At 48.1% G+C, this 19,802-nt stretch overlaps 1 protein-coding gene across 1 annotated transcript; it reads left to right on the forward strand.

The window, feature by feature from the left end:
- The first annotated feature begins 200 nt into the window (after window positions 1-200).
- On the forward strand, window positions 201-19,335 carry LOC308624341 (pre-mRNA-splicing factor ISY1 homolog). The gene is made up of 11 exons (XM_081247423.1): window positions 201-521; window positions 2,473-2,495; window positions 3,242-3,293; window positions 4,260-4,325; window positions 4,506-4,548; window positions 7,381-7,493; window positions 10,317-10,434; window positions 14,676-14,798; window positions 16,144-16,265; window positions 18,327-18,413; window positions 18,707-19,335. The coding sequence occupies exons 1-11, from the start codon at window positions 519-521 to the stop codon at window positions 18,812-18,814; spliced, it is 858 nt and encodes a 285-aa protein (XP_081103549.1). The 5' UTR covers window positions 201-518; the 3' UTR covers window positions 18,815-19,335.
- Window positions 19,336-19,802: the final 467 nt, after the last annotated feature.

The following is a 19,802-nucleotide window of genomic DNA, read 5'->3' on the forward strand; positions in this document are numbered from 1 at the left end:
TGAGGACGAGTAACTTCCACAGGGCGTGTCTGCTCTCACAGAACCAGACAGGGCAAGAGGGATGCGCACCTACAGTTGCACACACACCTCGGGTAGCCTCACACACAACTGCAGGACCGCGTGTGCAGGACCAACAGTTACCGCGGGACGTCTCGCCGTTGTTATCGCGAGAGCAAAACCAGCGCCCCGCGCCCAGTTAGAGGCACGTCGGTTCCACTGCGCAAGCGCGGTTCTGCCAGCGCCCCTCTTTTCCGTACGGGCGTGTCGGTGCGAGGTCCAGACGCCGAGGGAGGGCAGCCTACGGGAGCTCGCCTGCGTTTTCTTCCCCTCCCCGGGTCAATTCTCCATTTCGCTTCCGGTCCCTCACTTCTGGTCCTTCCCAGTTATCCTTCCGACTCAGAAGCCGGTGGTGCGGTCACCTAGAACCTTCAGTTCCCGTCCGGGTCGGCCGCGCCTGGGGCGGCGAAGCTCCCCGGACTGGGCCCGCGCGGCCTGAGGGCGGCGCCCTCCCTTGCACCATGGTGAGCGGGGCGGGGAGTGAGGGAGGCGAGCGGCGGGCCGGGTCCGGGGCGCCCAGAGGACCCTTGCGGGCTACCGGATCCGCGGCGGGACGCGGGGGTCTTCGCGCCGCGTGAGCCCAGAGGCTGGAGGAAGCTGAGCCTCGGCGCCGCCGCGCCGTCCGCGGCCGTGCTTAGTCCGGACGGCGCGCTGTAGTTCCCCACCGGGAAGCCGAGGCTCTGGGACGCGCAGGGCCGGCGCCGCGTCCCGTGGGGGGCCCAGCAGCGGTTCCTGCGCTATTTGCCTTGTGTCTGCTCTCCAGCTCCCCAGCGGGGAGCTTCCCGAGGGCAGGGTCTTCCCACCTCTGCCTCCTTAAAGCCTGACGCGGTGTCTGGCGCGTTGTCGGGGTCCAGGGATGGACGAGTGGCCGGCGTCGTGTGACCGCAGGAGGGTGTGATCAATGTGGTCGGGCGCGGGTGGTCGGCTGCTTCATTTGTTCTAGAAGCGCTCACGACGGAGCACGCAGAGTGCCGGCACGAGGAAGATACTCTTACATGTTGGTTACCATGATGGTCTCATTAAGCGAAGCGCACGACGCCGTAATAAATGGTAGAAGGTGTAATGGATGCCACTGTAGACTGATGAGCCCAAGATCCGGAAGACGAGAGAAACCGGTGGACAAAAAGCAGCCCTTTCTATTCTCCAGCCCTCGGAGGATATGCCCCGTATTACTGCTTCATACTAGCCGGCTCAGCCTCTTGATTCTGCCTCTTGTTTCTGAACTCTGACAAACATAGGGAATTGCCGGTCTCCGTTCCCTAGCAGGACAGAAGGATCCCTGGGCCTGGATGTTTCTGGCAAACTGTCACCAACACGCATTCATATTTGTGGGTTTCCATCACCCCTGGTACATGCCCTAATCACAAGATTCATGGTTTTTTGGGGGAAATTCCTATGAGTTCCCTCAAAAGGAAGAACCGTGACCAAATTCCTAGTACCCAGCGTGGTGTTTCAAGCATGGAGTAAGCATTGAGAAACATTAAATTAAATACTTAGAATCTGTAGGCTTTAATGAAATAGGTAGGACACAGCCTCAGCCCTCAAGATGATGGCTTCTCCTGGGACAACCTCTGTTTTATTCCTTAGTAGATATTGTGTTCATTTATCTACCAAACAAACTTGACAAGTTTGTTTCTGTGTCCATTGAAAGGGAGAGTCAAAAAGATTTAAATTGAGCTCGCTTTTGCTGAGCATCTGATGACTTCATGTAGTTATCTCATTAAATCATCATGACATCTTTATGAGATAAAAGGTGTGATCCCTGCTGTAAAGGTGGGGGAACTGAGGCTTAGAGAGACAACTTCTCAGGGATGGTAAGTTGGAGAGCCGGGAGTGAAACTCAAGTCCTTGACTCAGCAATACTCTTTCTACTTACACTACAACCCAGAAAATGTGTTCCGTGCCTGACACTGTGTTTCAGGGATAATTGACTTGACATTAGTGCAACAGTATTTAGATAAAACTCACTTTGTAAAAGCCAGTCTTTCCTTCCTCAAATTTCACTGGCAGGGAACAGACAGTTGTGGTGCTGGGTGGAAATTGTGTGGTAGGTATAAACCCAGACAAAGGCGGGCAGCCTGGCCTGGCTGGGATGAAGGGGCCACAGAAGACTTGTCTGGGACGGTGATAACACAGGTAGATTCTGAAGGATGAGTGGCCGGATGCAAGGGGTGTGGGGGAGTGGAGGAGTGAAGACCTCAGGTAGTGAGCGCGGCGTAAGTAAGGCCCCGGATGTGGGCGTCTTGTGATTGATGTTGCGATTCTTACCGTGTTCATGTACTAGTTCAGGCATTCTGCTTGTGCCTGTGTCACTGTGAAACTTTTCTCTACAAAGTAAATGAAACGTTTCTCTAGAAAGTAAAAGAAAAAGCTCTTTAAACATCGACATTTTTCTTCCCTTCTCTCTCCTTTTAGGCCCGAAATGCGGAAAAGGCCATGTACGTATCAACTCGATTTCGTCTGTAAATTTCTGTTTGGTCTTTTTTTTTTTTTTTTTTTTTTTTTTTTTTTTTTTTGCTGTACGCGGGCCTCTCACTGCTGTGGCCTCTCCCGTTGCGGAGCACAGGCTCCGGACACACAGGCTCCGCGGCCATGGCTCGCGGGCCCAGCCGCTCCGCGGCATGTGGGATTTTCCGGGATAGGGGCACGAACCCGTGTCCCCTGCATCGGCAGGCGGACTCTCAACCACTGCGCCACCAGGGAAGCCCCTGTTTGGTCTTTTGATATAGCTTTCTTTCTCTACCTGTGTTGAAATAGTATTCATATAGTATTTGCCCATACATTTGTTTCCCCCGTAGTGTTTTCTGACAGCTCCCAGAACTTATTCTGGATGAACATTCGCTCACCTGGGGTGGTGCAGGGGCTGTTAGAGTGACAGCCCCATAATATTAGTCTTTTTAACATCTGGATGTGTGGCTCACCACAGTGGCCTGATGAGTAGAGTTTCCCACAGTCCAGTCCTTACACGCCATATGGGTGAAAGGAACACAAATCCTTATAAGCCCTACTTTTTGGAACATGGAAACCCATAACTTCTCTGTGGTTTCTTGACTGCAGTATGTATATATGTTTATGAGTGATGGATGACATTCAGTATGGTCATGAGCAGATTTACCCATCCAGGAACTTGGATGGTAAGAGATCTCTGAGCAGGATCTAACGGAGTCTTCTCTGTTCCCGGCAGGACGGCCTTAGCAAGATTTCGCCAAGCTCAGCTGGAAGAGGGAAAAGTAAAGGTTGGTTTAAATCTTCCTCATGAATTTTTAAATTATTGAGAAGAAGTGCAGTAAAACTGCCTCCTGAACAGACTTCAGACTCCAGATCTTCCTCTTTCTCGTCCATGCTTTCCTGTGTCTTATGAGTCTGTACACTTGAATCCCAGGTAGCTGGGGCAGTGTGATGCTCTGACTACTTGTGCTTCTTGTAATATGACGATTGGGTTTCCACGTTATCCCAGCCCTGTCTAATACTGAATAGTACAAAGTGGGGTGTGCTGTGAGGAGCAGCTCTAACCTGAAACCAGTAACGACCTTAGCTCATGGAGACTCAGCCAGGTTAGGGGTGATACGTACTGTTTTGGATATTTTTGTTTTGTTTTTTAAAATTATACACACCCCCGCACACACACCTGTATACGCACAGACACGCATGTATGTTTATGTTTGTTCTAAACACTGACAGCTGTCATTTCCTAAGGTAGCATACATATGCCATGAAATGGGTATAACCCGTGTACTTCGCCATCTCTCTGTAACGACTGACCCTGAAGAACACGGGTTTGAACTGCATTGGTTCACTTATACACGGATTTTTTCAACGGTAAATACTACAGAACTACACGGTTTGTGCTCGGTTGAATCTGTGGGTGCGGAGGAGACACGGATACTGAAGCCCGACTGTAAGTTATACTTGGGTTAACCCCCATGTTGCTCAAGGGTCAAGTGTACTGGACTTCTATGTTGTTTCCAGTGGCTGCCTGTACCAGGTACAACGCAGTGAATGTTTCTGCCCGTGTAGTTCTTTTCTAAGGAGAGGCTGCAGCGTGAGCCATAAGGCTTGAAGAAGAGCACCTGGACCTGAAGCTGCAGGTGTCTTTAGCCTGTTAGACATTCCAGGCTTCATGCCTGAGTCAGTCACGAATGTTGCACGAAGTTTGTAATTTCATACAGTACAGCGGCAGCATGTGTTTTGCTTTTCCTTAGGAGCGAAGACCCTTCCTCGCCTCGGAGTGTACTGAGCTACCCAAAGCCGAGAAGTGGAGACGACAGGTACGTGCTGGGTGAACCTGATCTTACAGGAGAACGGGTCTCTGATGGCTTTTGTACCTACATGACTCTTCAACCAGAATTCTAAGAATTTTTAATTACTCATTTTGAATTATATATTTCTTTTGCTTTCAGACTTACTCAAAAGTCATAAAAATATATTGCCTTTTATTTTTTTCACAGATCATTGGAGAGATCTCAAAAAAAGTGGCTCAGATTCAGAATGGTAAGCTAGCTTGTCTGTTTAAAGTGCTCGATTCTCAAATCCACAATTAGCCTTGGGGACGTCAGCCTCCTCTCTCAATAGTCAATAGAACAAGTAGGTACAAAATGAGTAAGAACATAGAAGAATTGAACAATACTGTCCATCAGTTTGACCTAGTTGACCTTTATGGAACACTCCACCTCACAGAAAAGAGTACATTTTCTTTTCTTAAGAACAAATGGAATATTCACCAAAATAAAGCATATTTTAGGTTATAATATGAATGTTAGCAAACTTAAAATAATTAAAATTTTGAAAAGTATGTTCACTGATTATAACACAGTTAATGTAGAAATCGATAACAAAAAGATATCTGGAAAATTCCTAACTATTTAGAAATTAAACATCTAAACAACCCATATATCTAAGAGGAAACCTCAAGGAGATTAGAAAATATTTTGAATTGAATGAGAATGAAAACATAATGTCAGAATTCAGGGGACAAAAAAATTTATAGCATTAAAATAAAAGAAAATAAGAAAGGTCTCAAGTCAGTGATCTAAGCTTCTACCCTAAGAAACTAAAAAGGAAGAGCAAATTAATTCCAAAGTAAGCAGAAGGAAGGAAATAATAAAGAGAAGAAATCAATGAAATTGAAAACAGAAGATGAATAGAGAAAATAGAACAAAAGCGGGTTCTTTAAAAAGATCAGAACTTACCTGGTGGCACAGTGGTTAAGAATCCGCCAGCCAATGCAGGGGCCCACGTGCCACACGCAGCAGCGATGGAGACCCAGCGCAGCCAAAAATAAATAAAATAAAATTTAAAAAATAAAAAGATCAGTAAAATCGATAAACTTCCAGTCAGTCAGACTGATCAAGAAAAAACGAAGACACATGGGACTTCCCTGGTGGTCCAGCGGTATAGAGTCTGCCTTCCAGTGCAGGGGACACAGGTTCAATACCTGGTCGGGGAACTAAAATCCCGCATGCTGCAGGGCAACTAAGCCCGTGTGCCACAAACTACAGAGCCCATGCTCCCTGGAGCCTGCATGCCACAACTAGAGAGAGAAGGGCCGCACGCTGCAACAAGAGAGAACTCCGCACACCACAAAGAAGAGCACACGTGCCGCAACACGTGCCGCAACAAGCGCTGCACCGAAAGCCTGCGTGCAGCAACAAAGACCCAATGCAGGCAAAAATAAATAAATAAATAAAATTAAAAACCAAAACCAAAACAAACAAACAAACCTCAGCTAACTGGGAATTGAAGGGAACTTTTTTTTTTTTTTTCCTGATAAGGCACTTCTACCAGAAAACCTATGGCCAGCTATAGGTTGAATGCTTTCCTCCTAAGATCAGGAACAAGGTGGAGATATCCCTTCTCACTGCTTCTATTCAGTATTGTACTGGAATTCCTTTCCAGTACAGTAAAGCAAGAAAAGGAAATAAAAGGCCCAAAGATTGGAAGGGAAGAAAAATGCTCTATTCTGAGATGACATAATTTTCTATGTAGAAAATCCCAAGGAATCTACAGAAAGATTTGTTAAATGAATAAATGAGTTTAGCAAGATCACCGAATAGAAAGTCAATACACAAAAATCAATTCTATTTCTATGTACTAGCATTGAACATTTGGAACTAGAACTTTTATTAAAGTGTTATTTACAGAAGCATCAAAACGAAATATTTAGGTATAAATCTAACAAAATATATGTATGATCTGTATGCTGAAAACTATAAAACAGTGATGAAAGAGTCAAAGAACCAATCAAATGGAGACATAGACAGTGTTTGTGGATGGGAAGACTCAATATAGGAAAGGTGTCAATTCTTTTTCTTTTCAAAATCTATCACAGTCAAAATCCCAGCAGTGGTTTTTGGTTTATGTTGACGAACTGTTTCTAAAATTTAAATGGAAAGGCAAAGGAACTAGAATAGCCAAAACAGTTTTGAAAAAGAAAAAAGTTGGAGTATTCATGACACCTAATTTCATGATTTAATGTAAAGCTAAAGGTATTCAAGACAATTGGATATTGGTGAAAAATAGACACACAGACCAATTGAACAGAGTAAGAAGTCCAGAAATAGGGGCACACGTATGTGGTCAGTTGACTTGACAAAGGTACAAAAGCAATTCAGTGGAGAAAGGGAGGGCTTCTCCCTTGGAATAGCCCCAACTGCTCCCGGCTCCCAGCCACCAACGACAACACCTCAGCAAACTCCCTGTCGTCATCCCTTTAAATCCATCCCTTAGGGACTTCCCTGGCCGCCCAGTGGTTAAGAACCCGTGCTTCCACTGCAGGGGGCACGGGTTCGATCCCTGGTCGGGGAAGTAAGATACGGTGTGCTGCGCAGTGCGGCCAAAAAATAAATAAGTAAAAAATAAAGACTATAAATCTGTCCCTTAGGCTCAGTTCTCAGGCCCTAGTCTTTGTCAGAGATGTTCCCCCTTAGCAAGGTGGGAACAAGTCCTTTCCTGAAAGAACTAGACTCACACAGGCTGCCGCCAGCCCTGATGCTGACACTGCCTCGCTGCATCTTGGCCGACACTGATTGGACGCTGCGTCCCCACCTCTAAGAGTTTGCTGTTTCAGTGGTGGTATAAATGGAGCTGCAGGATTGCTTCAGTGTGTATTTCTGTGGTTGCTAATGAGGAGGACGTTTTTTCTCCCCAGCGCTGCTGAAACTCTGCATGATTGTTGCCCTTCCATGATTTCGGTGTGGGTGGGTTTTCTTATAAATTGAAATAGTATCTTTGTGTTATGCACCTTTTTAGGTGTTGACATTCACTCTTAAGGCTACGACATCGAGTGGTATTTTCAAGAAACGATAGGACATTTTTGTTTTCTAGCTGGTCTGGGTGAATTCCGAATTCGAGACCTGAATGATGAAATTAACAAGCTGCTAAGAGAGAAGGGACACTGGGAGGCCCGGATCAAGGAGCTGGGTGGTCCTGACTATGGGGTAAGCAAGCCGTGGCCCTGGGGGCCGAGCTTGGGTGCTGTCTGCCTGCAGGGTGGCTCCTGCTTTCCCCGCAGCCCTGCCACAGAGTAGGCACTGGAGAGATGAAAGGAGGCTTGGAAGTGCCTGTTGCGCGTGGACAGGAAACGTGAAAGCACGGGCCAGTGGTGCTTAAAGGTCCACAGCGCAGGCCTCAGTACGTGTACTGGCCAGGTGTTCCAGAGTGAGCCACTCGGGCTCCCTGGGCCTCTTGTTTGAAATGACCTTGGCCCCTCACAGTCTTCTCTGAACTCCTTGAGAATTGGGACAACCATTCCATTGTCGGCTTCTGTACTCAAGGGGACCCTGGGGACATGGCTGTGTTTCCTTTCTCTGGATTCTTCAAATGCAGTATTGTAGAACAGTGACTTTCAAGCTTTTAGGCCCATGACCACTCTAAAATAAACACACACACACACACACACACACACACTCTCTCTCTCTCTCTCTCTCTCTCTCTCTCACTCACTATATCACAACACAGTACTGAAAAAATACTTGGTATATGTTGCTGCACTTAGATATTTTCTATTCTATCTTGATTTTTAAAAAATGGATGATTATGACCCATGTAATGGATTTCACGACCCGCCAGTGGGTCAACTTTGAAAAATGCTGCCCCAGGCCCTGCCCCATTTACCCAGGTCATTTGAACCAATAGTATCTAGTCAGTGGACTGTAGTACGTTATGTAAGAAATATGTGCAGTTTTTCTATGTATTTAATGCAAAACCACAGTTCTCATGTTAGTACCTGGCCTAAAAATAAGGCATTTATTCTTGTTGCAGAAGGAAAGGCACTTCCACTCCTGGGGTACCTGTGCTAGGAACGTTCTCACTGCATCTTCAGTAGTTTTGTGACAGTGATTTTGCTCCCTGTCAGACTGCTTTAGTGCAGAGGTTTATTACCCTTCCTGGAAGGGTTACAAAATTAATATGTACAATATTCTTAAGTTCCACCACCCAGAGTCACCAGTAATGTTTTTATGTATTTCCTTCTAGAGTCTTTTTTTAAAAAATTTATTTCTTTTATTTGTTGGCTGCGGTGGGTCTTCGTTGCTGTGCATGGGCTTTCTCTAGTTGCGGCGAGCGGGGGCTACTCTTCATTGCGGTGCGTGGGCTGCTTCTTGCCGTGGCTCCTCTTGTTGCGGAGCATGGGCTCTAGGCACGTGGGCTTCAGTTGTGTCTCGCAGGCTCTAGAACACAGGCTCAGTAGTTGTGGCGCATGGGCTTAGTTGCTCCGTGGCATGTGGGATCTTCCCGGCCCGGGGCTCGAACCCGTGTCCCCTGCATTGGCAGGCGGATTCTTAACCACTGCGCCATCAGGGAAGCCCTAGCATCTTTTTAATGCTAAAGAATTTTATTTTCATTTTCTATGTACAAAAGTAACATTTAGGGCATTCCCTGGTGGTCCAGTGGTTAGGACTCAGCACTTTAACTGCCGTGGCCCAGGTTCTGTCCCTCGTCGGGGAACTAAGATCCTGCAAGCCACTCAGCGCAGCTGAAAAAAAAAAGTGACACGTTCAGAGTTTGTTTTACAAGATGGTGGTGATGGTTGCATGACGCTATGAATATACTAATACCACTGACCTGGACACTTAAAAATGGTTAAGACGGCAAATTTTTTGTTACTTGTATTTTCGTACAATAATAAGAGAAAAAGTAATATGTTGTTACTAAGTTCCGAAAAGTATAGAGCAGGGCACCATGCAGTCATGCTGCTTTTAACTAGGAGCAACTTGTGGAATATTTCCGTCCATTGTTTTTCCATGAGTCCTGTAACTGAGGTCATACTCATGTATGTACAGTTTTGGTTCTAGGTTGTATACTTCTTTTCAAAATGGTAACTTTGATTGTATAAAGAGTACCTACTTTTATGTCAAAAAAAAGAATACATAACAAAAAATATAAAAATTCTAAAATATAAAAAAATTTTATATATTCTATGTGTGATACAGATTACATTATATATTTTCCTACCACACAGAAATGACTGCTATTAACGTTTTCTACTTATCTTTCTAGAATTTCTTCTATACATATATATACTTACTTTTACAGATAATGGTTCATTATTCTAACTATATGCTTTGTTCACTTAACAGTTTATCAGACGCATATGTTCATGTCAGTAAATAATCATTTATATAATCGTTTCAAAAAGCATTTCTGAGGGTTTCCCTGGTGGCGCAGTGGTTGAGAGTCCGCTTGCCGACTAAGAAATACTTTTGTGTGTATTTCCTAAGAATAAGAATGTTCCCTTATATAACCATGGTAGAGTTTAAGACATTTAAATTTGATCCAATCATCTGGCTGTTTTATTGATTTTCATCCTTTATGGCCTTTCCCCTTATAGTACGGAGCCTTGTCCAGGGTCGCATACTGTATGCAGTTGTCAACATCATCATTTTTAGTGGAGAGAATTCCATCTTCTGGATATTTCATTTGTCTTCTCCTGCTTGTCATTTAGGTTTTTCGCAATTTCTTAAACCTTTTTTCACTTAACATTATATTGTGTTTTTCTAAGTCAGTAAAAGAGTTCCATATGAACCATCATTTTTAAGCTATAGGATATATTCCATCCTGAATATGCTATAATTTACTTAAATCATCCTCTTACTGTTAGGTATTTAGGTTGATTTTTAAGGGATTAAAAAAAGTACCTGAATATATTTCTGTTGTACATTAATATTTTCTACCTTTAGCATTATTACCTTAAATCTGTTTGCAAACATGGAAATACTGGGCTTAAGGATCAGATCCATTTTCTCTTTTTCCTTCCCAATAAGAAAGTTGGCCCTAAAATGCTGGATCATGAAGGGAAAGAAGTCCCAGGAAATCGAGGTTACAAGTACTTCGGAGCAGCGAAAGACTTGCCTGGCGTCAGAGAACTGTTTGAGAGAGAACGTAAGTAACTGGTGTTCACCGGGGCGTTAGCCTGGACTTCTTGGTCCTGCTTGTAACAGTAGACATGCCGTCTGCAGGGCACTCTTCCTGTGCCATTTCTTAGCCGCACAGCAGCCCCGTGTCCTCAGAGGATTATCGTTCTCAGGTGGGCACACAGTTGGGGCGAGAATGGGAACCCAGAACTGACAGGTGTCACATTGTAGGCTCTGCCCACACCTGTCTGAGTGTGAGTGAGGAGTCTCCCTGTTTGCAGTTCAGTCAGCTTCGTTTTCAGTTACGTGTTTAGTTGAAAAAACTCTTAACTGAAGGACACATGACACCTTGGGCCGAACCCCGAGATGCACAAGTGGAGGAGGGTGAATCCAAGCCGAGTACCCTCTCTGCTCCTGCCCGCCCCTCCACAGCCCTGGGAGCCTCCAAAATGCTGTTGGAAACAGCTGGTCTGGAATTTCTGTGTATCTTAATTTTGACTTTTCAAAAAGCAGTCCAAGCATTTTATAGAAAGCAGTGTGGAAAGTAGAGAAGGATGAGACCGGGATTCCTCCCGCTGCTGGCGTTCTGCTGTTTCCTTCCAGTCGGTTTTCCTATTTGTTTAAAAATACAGTTCTGCTCATTCTTTTTTGTTTGTTTGTTTGTTTGTTTTATTTATTTATGGCTGTGTTGGGTCTTCATTTCTCTGCGAGGGCTTTCTCTAGTTGTGGCAAGCGGGAGCCACTCTTCATCGCGGTGCGCGGGCCTCTCACTATCGCGGCCTCTCTTGTTGCGGAGCACAGGCTCCAGACGCGCATGCTCAGTAATTGTGGCTCACGGGCCCAGCTGCTCCGCGGCACGTGGGATCTTCCCAGACCAGGGCTCGAACCCATGTCCCCTGCATTGGCAGGCAGATTCTCAACCACTGCGCCACCAGGGAAGCCCTCATTCTTAAATTCATTATGCACACACTGGTTTTGCGTGCGTGATTGACATCACTTAAAAGAATTCAGAGTTTAAATATCATGCTGTTTATTATGAATGCAGTATAATTTTATTATAGACAAGTTGTAAAATACAGAAAATCAGAAAAAACACCCACATTTTCACAACTTATAGATGATGGTTGTTGACATGTTGGGGTGTATCCCCTTCCAGTTTTTTAAGGCTCCTAAAATGAGGGTGTGCTGTGTATGTTACTTTTTTTTTTTTGCTTTTACATTGTTTCTAAATTTATTTATTTATTCCAGTCATAGAGTGTTTTTTTTTTTTTTTTTTTTTTTTTTACCAAGAAAGTGCACAACTTAGTCTTAGTGCATATAATGGAAATAGTAGCACAGGGACTTCCCTGGTGGTCCAGTGGTTAAGACTCCATGCCTCCACTACAGGGGGCACGGGTTTAAACCCTGGTCGGGAAACTAATATCCCGAATGTCGCACGGCAAAAAAATAAAAATAAAAATAGTAGCACAGTCCCCTTGACCCCCATCCCAGTGCCCTGCTAGAGATGACCCGTCACTGTTATTATCGGTTTGGAATGTTCCCTTCCAGCCTTTTCCATGCACTTCCATGCTTATTTCATCAACTAAATTACATCAGCATAAGTGACAGATGACTCAACCCCAATTACTTTAGGCAGGAAAGTCTATAAATTTATTGGCTCACATAACTGACAAGTTTGCCTTCGGGAATGGCCGGTTCCAGGTCCCATTGCTCCGTTTTGCAGTTTTGGCTTCCATCCTGTGAGCTTTTTTTTTTTTTTTTTTTTTTTCTTTTTGCGGTATGCGGGCCTCTCACTGTTGTGGCCTCTCCCGTTGCGGAGCACAGGCTCCGGACGCGCAGCCCCAGCGGCCATGGCTCACGGGCCCAGCCGCTCGGCGGCACGTGGGATCCTCCCAGACCGGGGCACGAACCCGTGTCCCCTGCATCGGCAGGCGGACCCTCAACCACTGCGCCACCAGGGAAGCCCCTCTTTTTTTTTTTTTAAACTTTGTTACTCAGCCTGATATACTTAAGTGGGTATTAAGTGTGGTAGCCTTAAGTATTGTTTGCATTTAGAGGAGTGTAATGATGAGCAGCGTTTCATCCGTTCATCAGATGTTTTGAGTATCTACCATGTATCAGACATTGCCTGTTGACTCAGGGAGATAGGCCTGGTTCCTATCCTCAAGGAATTTAAAGATGGTGAGTGATCATGGCCAGGAATTCTCTGGTGGAATGGCTTGGTGGTAGAATTTGAGATGTTTTGTAAAGAGGAGTTATTTTTCATCTCAGCAGGTGCATTCAGAGTGGGTAACTTGAAAGCTTTGTTCATTTTAACAACAGCATTTGATTTGGTTTGCTTTTTTTTTTTTTTTTTTTTTTTTTTTGCGGTACGCGGGCCTCTCACCGCTGTGGCCTCTCCCGTTGCGGAGCACAGGCTCCGGACGCGCAGGCCCAGCGGCCATGGCTCACGGGCCCAGCCGCTCCGCGGCATATGGGATCCTCCCAGACCGGGGCACGAACCCGTATCCCCTGCATCGGCAGGCGGACTCTCAACCACTGCGCCACCAGGGAGGCCCCTGTGAGCTTTTTTGTCTGTCTCACTCTCCTCTTGTGGTGGCTCGTTGTCCGTCATCGACTTAAATTTTGTTCTCTCTCAGCAACAGATTTTTTTCCCCCTAACAGTTCAAGCAGAATTCCCAGAATTGAGTCTGGTTGGCTTTGGTTGGATCACAGCTCCATCCTGTGGCCGGAATGCGTGCAGTGCTCTGAGCCTGCTGGGTTTCAGCCCTGTCCTGGATGCAGCAAGCCCACGTGGTGGAGGGGTGGACAGGGTTGTGTGTTCAGTCCTTCCATGTCCTCTCATGGTTCTCCTTAGAATGCCAAGCGATGTGACGGATTAGAGTCTCAGGGATTAACCGTGCTTGGTGTGACCATCCCTCCTTTGGTACTTAGTTATTTCTAGATGTTTATGATTATAACATTTTTGCTGATCTGGTGCTTGAAACAATGTATTATTTTTATTTTTTTGTTTCCCCCCATTACTAATGAAATTGACAGTCGAATTCAGTTACTAAATGAAATTTTCATACATAAGAGTTTTTTCTTCGTCAATTATCAGGTTTTATTCTTTGACTAATCTGTTGGGTTGTCATTTCCCTTTTGATTTTCAAGTATTACTAAATATTCTGAATAGTAAGTCTTAATGTGAAAGTATTTTCCTCAGGAATTTCTCATTTATCTTTTTTGTTTGTAGTTTCTTTTGTTTTATCTGTATTCTTAGTTTTTTCATTAAATATTATGGCATTTCCTGTGTTGTTAAAGCACCCTGTGAAGCAGCATTACTGGAGCTGCAGGATCCCCTCCCCTCCGCCATGCTTGAATTGCAGATCATAGTCCTTGGGTGTCCAAGTTTTCACTGTTGTATAAATAATGCTGTGATGCACACCTCTGTCCATAAAGCTTTGCCAGGTTTTGTTTCTGTTTTTTAAATTAGGATAGATTCCTTCAATGGACTAATTGGGTCAAAGATTTCAACACTGATTTAATTTATTTTATTTATTTATTTTAAATTTATTTTATTTATTTATTTTTGGCTGCATTGGGTCTGTGTTGCTGCACGCAGACATTCTCTAGTTGCAACGAGCAGGGGCTACTCTTCGTTGCAGTGCACAGGCTTCTCATCGTGGTAGCTTCTCTTGTTGTGGAGCACAGGCTCTAGGCGTGCGGGCTTTTGGTAGTTGTGGCTCGTGCGCTCAGTAGTTGTGGCTCAGTAGCTGTGGCACAAGGGCTTAGTTGCTATCCGCGGTATGTGGGATCTTCCGGGACCAGGGCTTGAACCTGTGTCCCCTGCATTGGCAGGTGGATTCTTAACCACTGCGCCACCAGGGAAGCCCTCAACACTGATTTTCAAAAGGGTGGTACCGGGCTTCCCTGGTGGCGCAATGGTTGAGAGTCTGCCTGCGGATGCAGGGGACGCGGGTTCGTGCCCTGGTCTGGGAGGATCCCACATGCTGCGGAACGGCTGGGCCCGTGAGCCATGGCCGCTGAGCCTGCGCGTCCAGAGCTCCGCAATGGGAGAGGCCACAACAGTGAGAGGCCCGCATACCACACATACAGAAAAAGGGGTGGTACCACATATATAATCCCATTACTAGTGTAGAGAAGTGCCTATTTTATGATATTTTCATGAACACACCTACTATATGCCTGCGTAACATTGTATGAGGAGAAGGCTTGAGTGAGATTATGATGGGGAATTCAGCTAAGCTGGTGAATTCTTTCTTTTAGCTCTTCCTCCTCCAAGAAAGACACGTGCTGAGCTCATGAAGGCGATCGATTTTGAATACTACGGTTATCTAGATGAAGACGATGGTGTTATTGTGCCTTTGGAACAGGAATATGAAAAGAAACGTAGGTCTGCGGGCATTTCATTTCATTGCTGCTGGCATCTGGTTTCTTTTCTCTCCCTTGAAAATGGGGTTTTTTTATTTTTATTTTTATAAGGAACATTGTTTTTTTAGGGCTTTTTAAAAAACTGAAGTAGTTGATGTACAATATTACGTAAGTTACAGGTGTGCAGTATAGAGATTCACAATTTTTAAAGGTATATTCCATTAGCAGTTATTATAAAATATTGGCTATGTCCCCCATGTTGTATAATACATCCTTGTATAGCTTATTTTATCTTTTTTCATCCAACTTAAAATTTTATTTATTTGTTTGTTTGTTTATTTATTTATGGCTGTGTTGGGTCTTCGTTTCTGTGCGTGGGCTTTCTCTAGTTGCGGCGAGCCGGGGCCACTCTTCATCGCGGTGCGCGGGCCTCTCACTATCGTGGCCTCTCTTGTTGCGGAGCACAAGCTCCAGATGCGCAGGCTCTGTAGTTGTGGCTCACGAGCCTAGTTGCTCCGCGGCATGTGGGATCTTCCCAGACCAGGGCTCGAACCCGTGTCCCCTGCATTGGCATGCAGATTCTCAACCACTGCGCCACCAGGGAAGCCCCAGCTTATTTTATTTTAATAGTTTGTACCTCTTAATCCCCTACCGCTAAATTGCCTCTCCCCCCTTCCGTCTCTCCACTGGTAACCACTAGTTTGTTCTCTATATCTGTGAGTCTCCTTCTTCTTTGTTATATTCACTACTTTGCTGTATTTTTTAGATTCCACATATAAGTGATGATATACAGTATTTGTCTTTCTCCATCTGACTTACTTCACTTAGTATGATAATCTGTAGGTCCATCCATGTTGCTGCAAATGGCATTATTTCATTCTTTTTTATGGCTGAGTAGGATCCCATTGTGTATATGCATATGTGTGTGTGTGTGTGTCTGTGTCTGTCTGTGTGTGTGTGTGTGTATACACCACACCTTATTTACCCATCCATCTGTTGATGGGCACTTAGTTTACTTCCATATCTTGGCAACTGTAAATAATACTGCTGTGAACATCGGGGTGCCTGTATCTTTTCGTATTAGTGTTTTTGTTGTTTTCAGATATATACCCGGGAATGGAATTGCTGGATCACATGGTAGTTCTAGTTTTAATTTTTTGAGAACCTCAGGGTGCTGAACTGGGGAGGATCTGGGTGTGTCCCCTAAAAGCTGCCCGCCCGTCTGATTCCTGTCTGATTCCTGCCCACCGGGGCAGGATGCAGGTGACCCTTTCCAGCAGGGAGGCCTTGGCCTCGCCCTGCGTGGGGCTTGACGCTTTCTCAGAGGCCAGAGTGAGTAACGCCCGCTCTCCCTTGTCTGCAGTCAGAGCCGAGTTAGTGGACAAGTGGAAAGCAGAGAGAGAGGCCCGGCTGGCAAGAGGGGAGGAGGACGAGGAGGAGGAGGAGGAGGCCGAGGCCGACATCTACGCCGTCGCCGACGAGGAGGTACTGGGGGGGCGGCGAGGGACCCCCTGCACTCACCGCCTTCTCTGTGCCGCGGAGGATGGGGGAGCGGTAGCAGGAAGCACAGACGAGGGGTCAGGGTCAAGGCCCGGCTCTTGCCCCTGCCGCCATCTGAGGCTTCGGCCTTCTCTCCTAGACGGTGGGGATGAAGGTCACCTTCCGGGTTCACAGGGAGGGTTCCAGAGAGGAACGGCTGTGAGGGCACTTGCTAAACTGCTTTACACCAGGGATGACTTCCTTGCATCACAGAGATAGGCCCTCTCGAACATGCTGGAATCGGATTTATAAACACATTTGAAGCCAGTGTATTTTAGCCCATGACCTCATTGTTTCTGCTCAGATGACAGCGTCAGTAACTTTTGTAGTCTTAACCCCCGCCTGCTACAGCTGGAAACCAGCCCAGAGCACAGAAGAGACTTCCTCAGGGGGTCCCGGTTGGCGATGGAACTGTGATCCCTCAGGCAGAGCCCCCTCGCTTCCAGCACCCCTGCAGGCCTTGCTCCCTGGGCAGGTCCAGGATGGAACTGATTTGCTCGACTGAGCAAGGAGAGGGGAAGCACCCATGCCTGGACTATGGTCAGGCCCTGTGTGACGTCACATGGCTTGCCATGATGTCAGTGGCAAGGAAGCAGGCTCAGAGAGGCTTAGTGACTTAGTCAGCGTCACACAGGATCTAGCAGACCTGAGGTTTGTGCCCTCAGGCAGGCATTTGAAACAGGGTGGCAGCGTGCCCTAGGAAGATTTTCTCTAGATGCAAATAATCCATTTGCTCTTTCAAGGGATGTTTGTTTAATGAGTGGCTACTGTGAGGCCCACTCAAGGGGCAGGACAGCAAACATGCTTCGCTTGTAGCTTGAAGCCCGGAGGGACAGTCCGGTCAGCAGACACCGTGGGAAATGGCAGCTGTGATAGGAGCTCTGGGTAGCGACATGGTGAAGGCAGGGCCAGTGAAGGCTTTGCTGGGGACGTGACCGTTCAGCTGAGATCTGGACACAAGTGAAGAGGCAGCAGGGAACAGTGTGAGCGGACGACCCCATGGGAGCGCGGGGGACAGAGGACGGGCCGGTGGCCGGAGGGCAGAGTGGAGGCTGGGGGAGGGGAGGGGGGCCGAGCAAGGGCCCCGGCTCCCCTGGGGAAGCATCTTCCTTTACCGTGAGAGTGATGGAAAGCCATCAGAGGAGGTAAACATTGTTTATCCTGAAATGCTTAAGATTTACGGGAAGTTGCACAGCTGCTGCCGAGGGTCCCGTGTGGTCCTTCACCCAGTGTCCCCAGTGGCTTGCACAGTGACAGTGCAGTGTCCACCGAGGGACCTGACGTGGTGTGACGCGTGTGGGCAGTGCTGTGTCTTTCATCACGTGTGTGGATTCTCTGGGGCTACGGCAGCCTTCCTTGTTGGAGTCTGCCCTGAGGAGTGGAGCTTCCACCCGTGGTCTCGCCTCGGTGGATGCAGCCCGACTTTCCCAGAGCCCTGGGACCAGTGTCTCCTGCCAGCGGCGCGGCTTTCCTGGCAGCTGGTGACCTGGGGCGGGGGGTGGGGTCAGGGTCCGGCCCAGAGACCTGCGGGCAGCGGACCTGCGTCCACACAGGCCTCCTCTCTCCTCACGCCTCCAGGGCTGCGTCATTCCTTAGGTTATGAGTGATCTCTGCTGACTCACAGGCAGCCTCTGAGTGATGCTTTCTTCTATATATGCTTTTTTCAAGTTTAATTTAAAAAATAGATAATGTATTCACAAGACCCAAAACACAAAAAGCATACAGAGATTGAACACGGCTTGTCTTTCACAGCCCTGTCCTCTGTCCGCTGGCTCTCACTGACATCACTGGCTTCTCTTTTCTTCCTCGTACAAGAGGTCACGCAATACACAGCGTTCTGTTGCTGCTTGTACTTAACGCTGTGTCTTGGGTGTCTCTTTGTCTGGGAACAGAGCTTCCTCGTCGCTGTTTTTCCTTTTAAGTGGCTGCAGGCTGGTGCAGGTTATGGCGGTGCCAGCACTTACTAACGGTCTCCTCTGCGCGGCCTCTGGTTGTACTCTTTTGCAGTCTGATGAGGAGGGCGGCCAGGAGAAAGGAGGGGAGGACGGGCAGCAGAAGTTCATCGCTCACGTCCCGGTGCCGTCGCAGCAAGAGGTAGGACAGGCTGCGGGCCGCCTGGCCTCCGAGGGGCCCCACGGGGCGCTGCGTGGTTTTCTTGGTCCTTCCTGTCCCTTTGGGTGGCTCTCACTCCCTCCACAGAGTGTTGGTCCCTGGGCTCAGGTTAGGGCGAGGCGTCCAGACGAGGTAGCGTTCCCTCCGTCGCTCCCCTGCCCCCCCGGCGGAGATCGGGGCCCTCAGACGCGGGGTGCTGGGCTCCCGGCCGGGCCCAGGCGGCGTGTTGGCCTTGCGGGGCCTGTGGCCTGAGCCCTCCTCTCTCCCGCCCGCAGATCGAGGAGGCGCTCGTGCGGAGGAAGAAGATGGAGCTCCTGCAGAAGTACACCAGCGAGACGCTGCAGGCCCAGAGCGAGGAGGCCAGGCGGCTCCTGGGCTACTAAGGCCGAGCCGGGGCCGCCGCCCACGCCGTGGGAGGTGGGCAGCCCGGGCTGCCTGCCGCTTCTCCTCCTCCCTCCCCTGCTCTCGCCTGTGTGCTGACCGAGGGCCGTTCGCCTGCCGGATGCCCCGGTGTCACCTCGTCCCGGTGTTTTGCTGACGTGTGACCCCACTTACTTCTGTCTTGAGTGTGTAGGACACGCTGCTCCCTGTCAGCCTTTGAGTGTCTCACGTAGCCTCCTCCTGTCATTTGGTGGGGAGGGCGACCAGTTAGTGACACTCCTAAAAAACGCAGCCGTGTTTGTAACTCCTCTGGAAGAATGAGAAGGTGTGTGGGCCCCGAGCCCACATCCCACACGTCGCAGCCCGCGGAGCTCCGCCTTCGGGGCAGCCCTGCCCTCAGTTCAGACCCCTCAGCTGGCCTTGCTCCTTCGTGCCCAGGTGGCAGGAGTTTGAGTTTGCCACTGCTGTCTAGGACTGGTTCTGCAGAGAGCTATTTTTATTAAAGATTTTTGTGTGAAAGGCACCCTCTGGGTCTGGGCTGCCTGTCTTGAGGCCGTGTCTGCACTGGGACCTGAGTGAGGTTCACAGTCACCGCAGGGGACGGGGTCCCTAAACACGCAGCCCTGGTGTGCGAGGGCTGCGACCAGCGGCGGCCCGTCTGGGAGCTGAGGAGGTGGCGGGGCCGTCCTCCTGTGGCCCCCACACCCACGGCTGCGGATCAGGGCTGAAGCGGCAGGGCCCGCGGCGCCGGCCTGTGGGGAGCACACAGAGGATGCCCGGGAGTCGGTCCAAACCCGCCATCCCGGCCGAGTCTTTCCCTCCCAGTGGGGAGAACCCACAGCAGAGGCCACAGCTCCAGGCAGAGTGGGGGGGGCTCCCCACCCTCAGGAGGGGTCCTGGGCGTGTCAGCAGAACCGCGTAGCTGCCGCGGTCCCGGCGGGCCTCCCGAAGGAGACTGAGGGCAGCGGAGCAGTGCCAGCCTGAGTGAGG

The sequence above is a fragment of the Mesoplodon bidens genome (assembly GCF_964165515.1).
Source record: "Mesoplodon bidens genome assembly, chromosome: 10".
NCBI lineage: Eukaryota > Metazoa > Chordata > Mammalia > Artiodactyla > Ziphiidae > Mesoplodon > Mesoplodon bidens.

Excerpts from the sequence above, each read along its gene's own strand:
- LOC308624341 (XM_081247423.1), top strand. Across the intron at positions 10,435-14,675 it reads AGAACTGTTTGAGAGAGAAC|CTCTTCCTCCTCCAAGAAAG; the intron begins GTAAGTAACTGG and ends TCTTTCTTTTAG. Across the intron at positions 16,266-18,326 it reads ACGCCGTCGCCGACGAGGAG|TCTGATGAGGAGGGCGGCCA; the intron begins GTACTGGGGGGG and ends ACTCTTTTGCAG.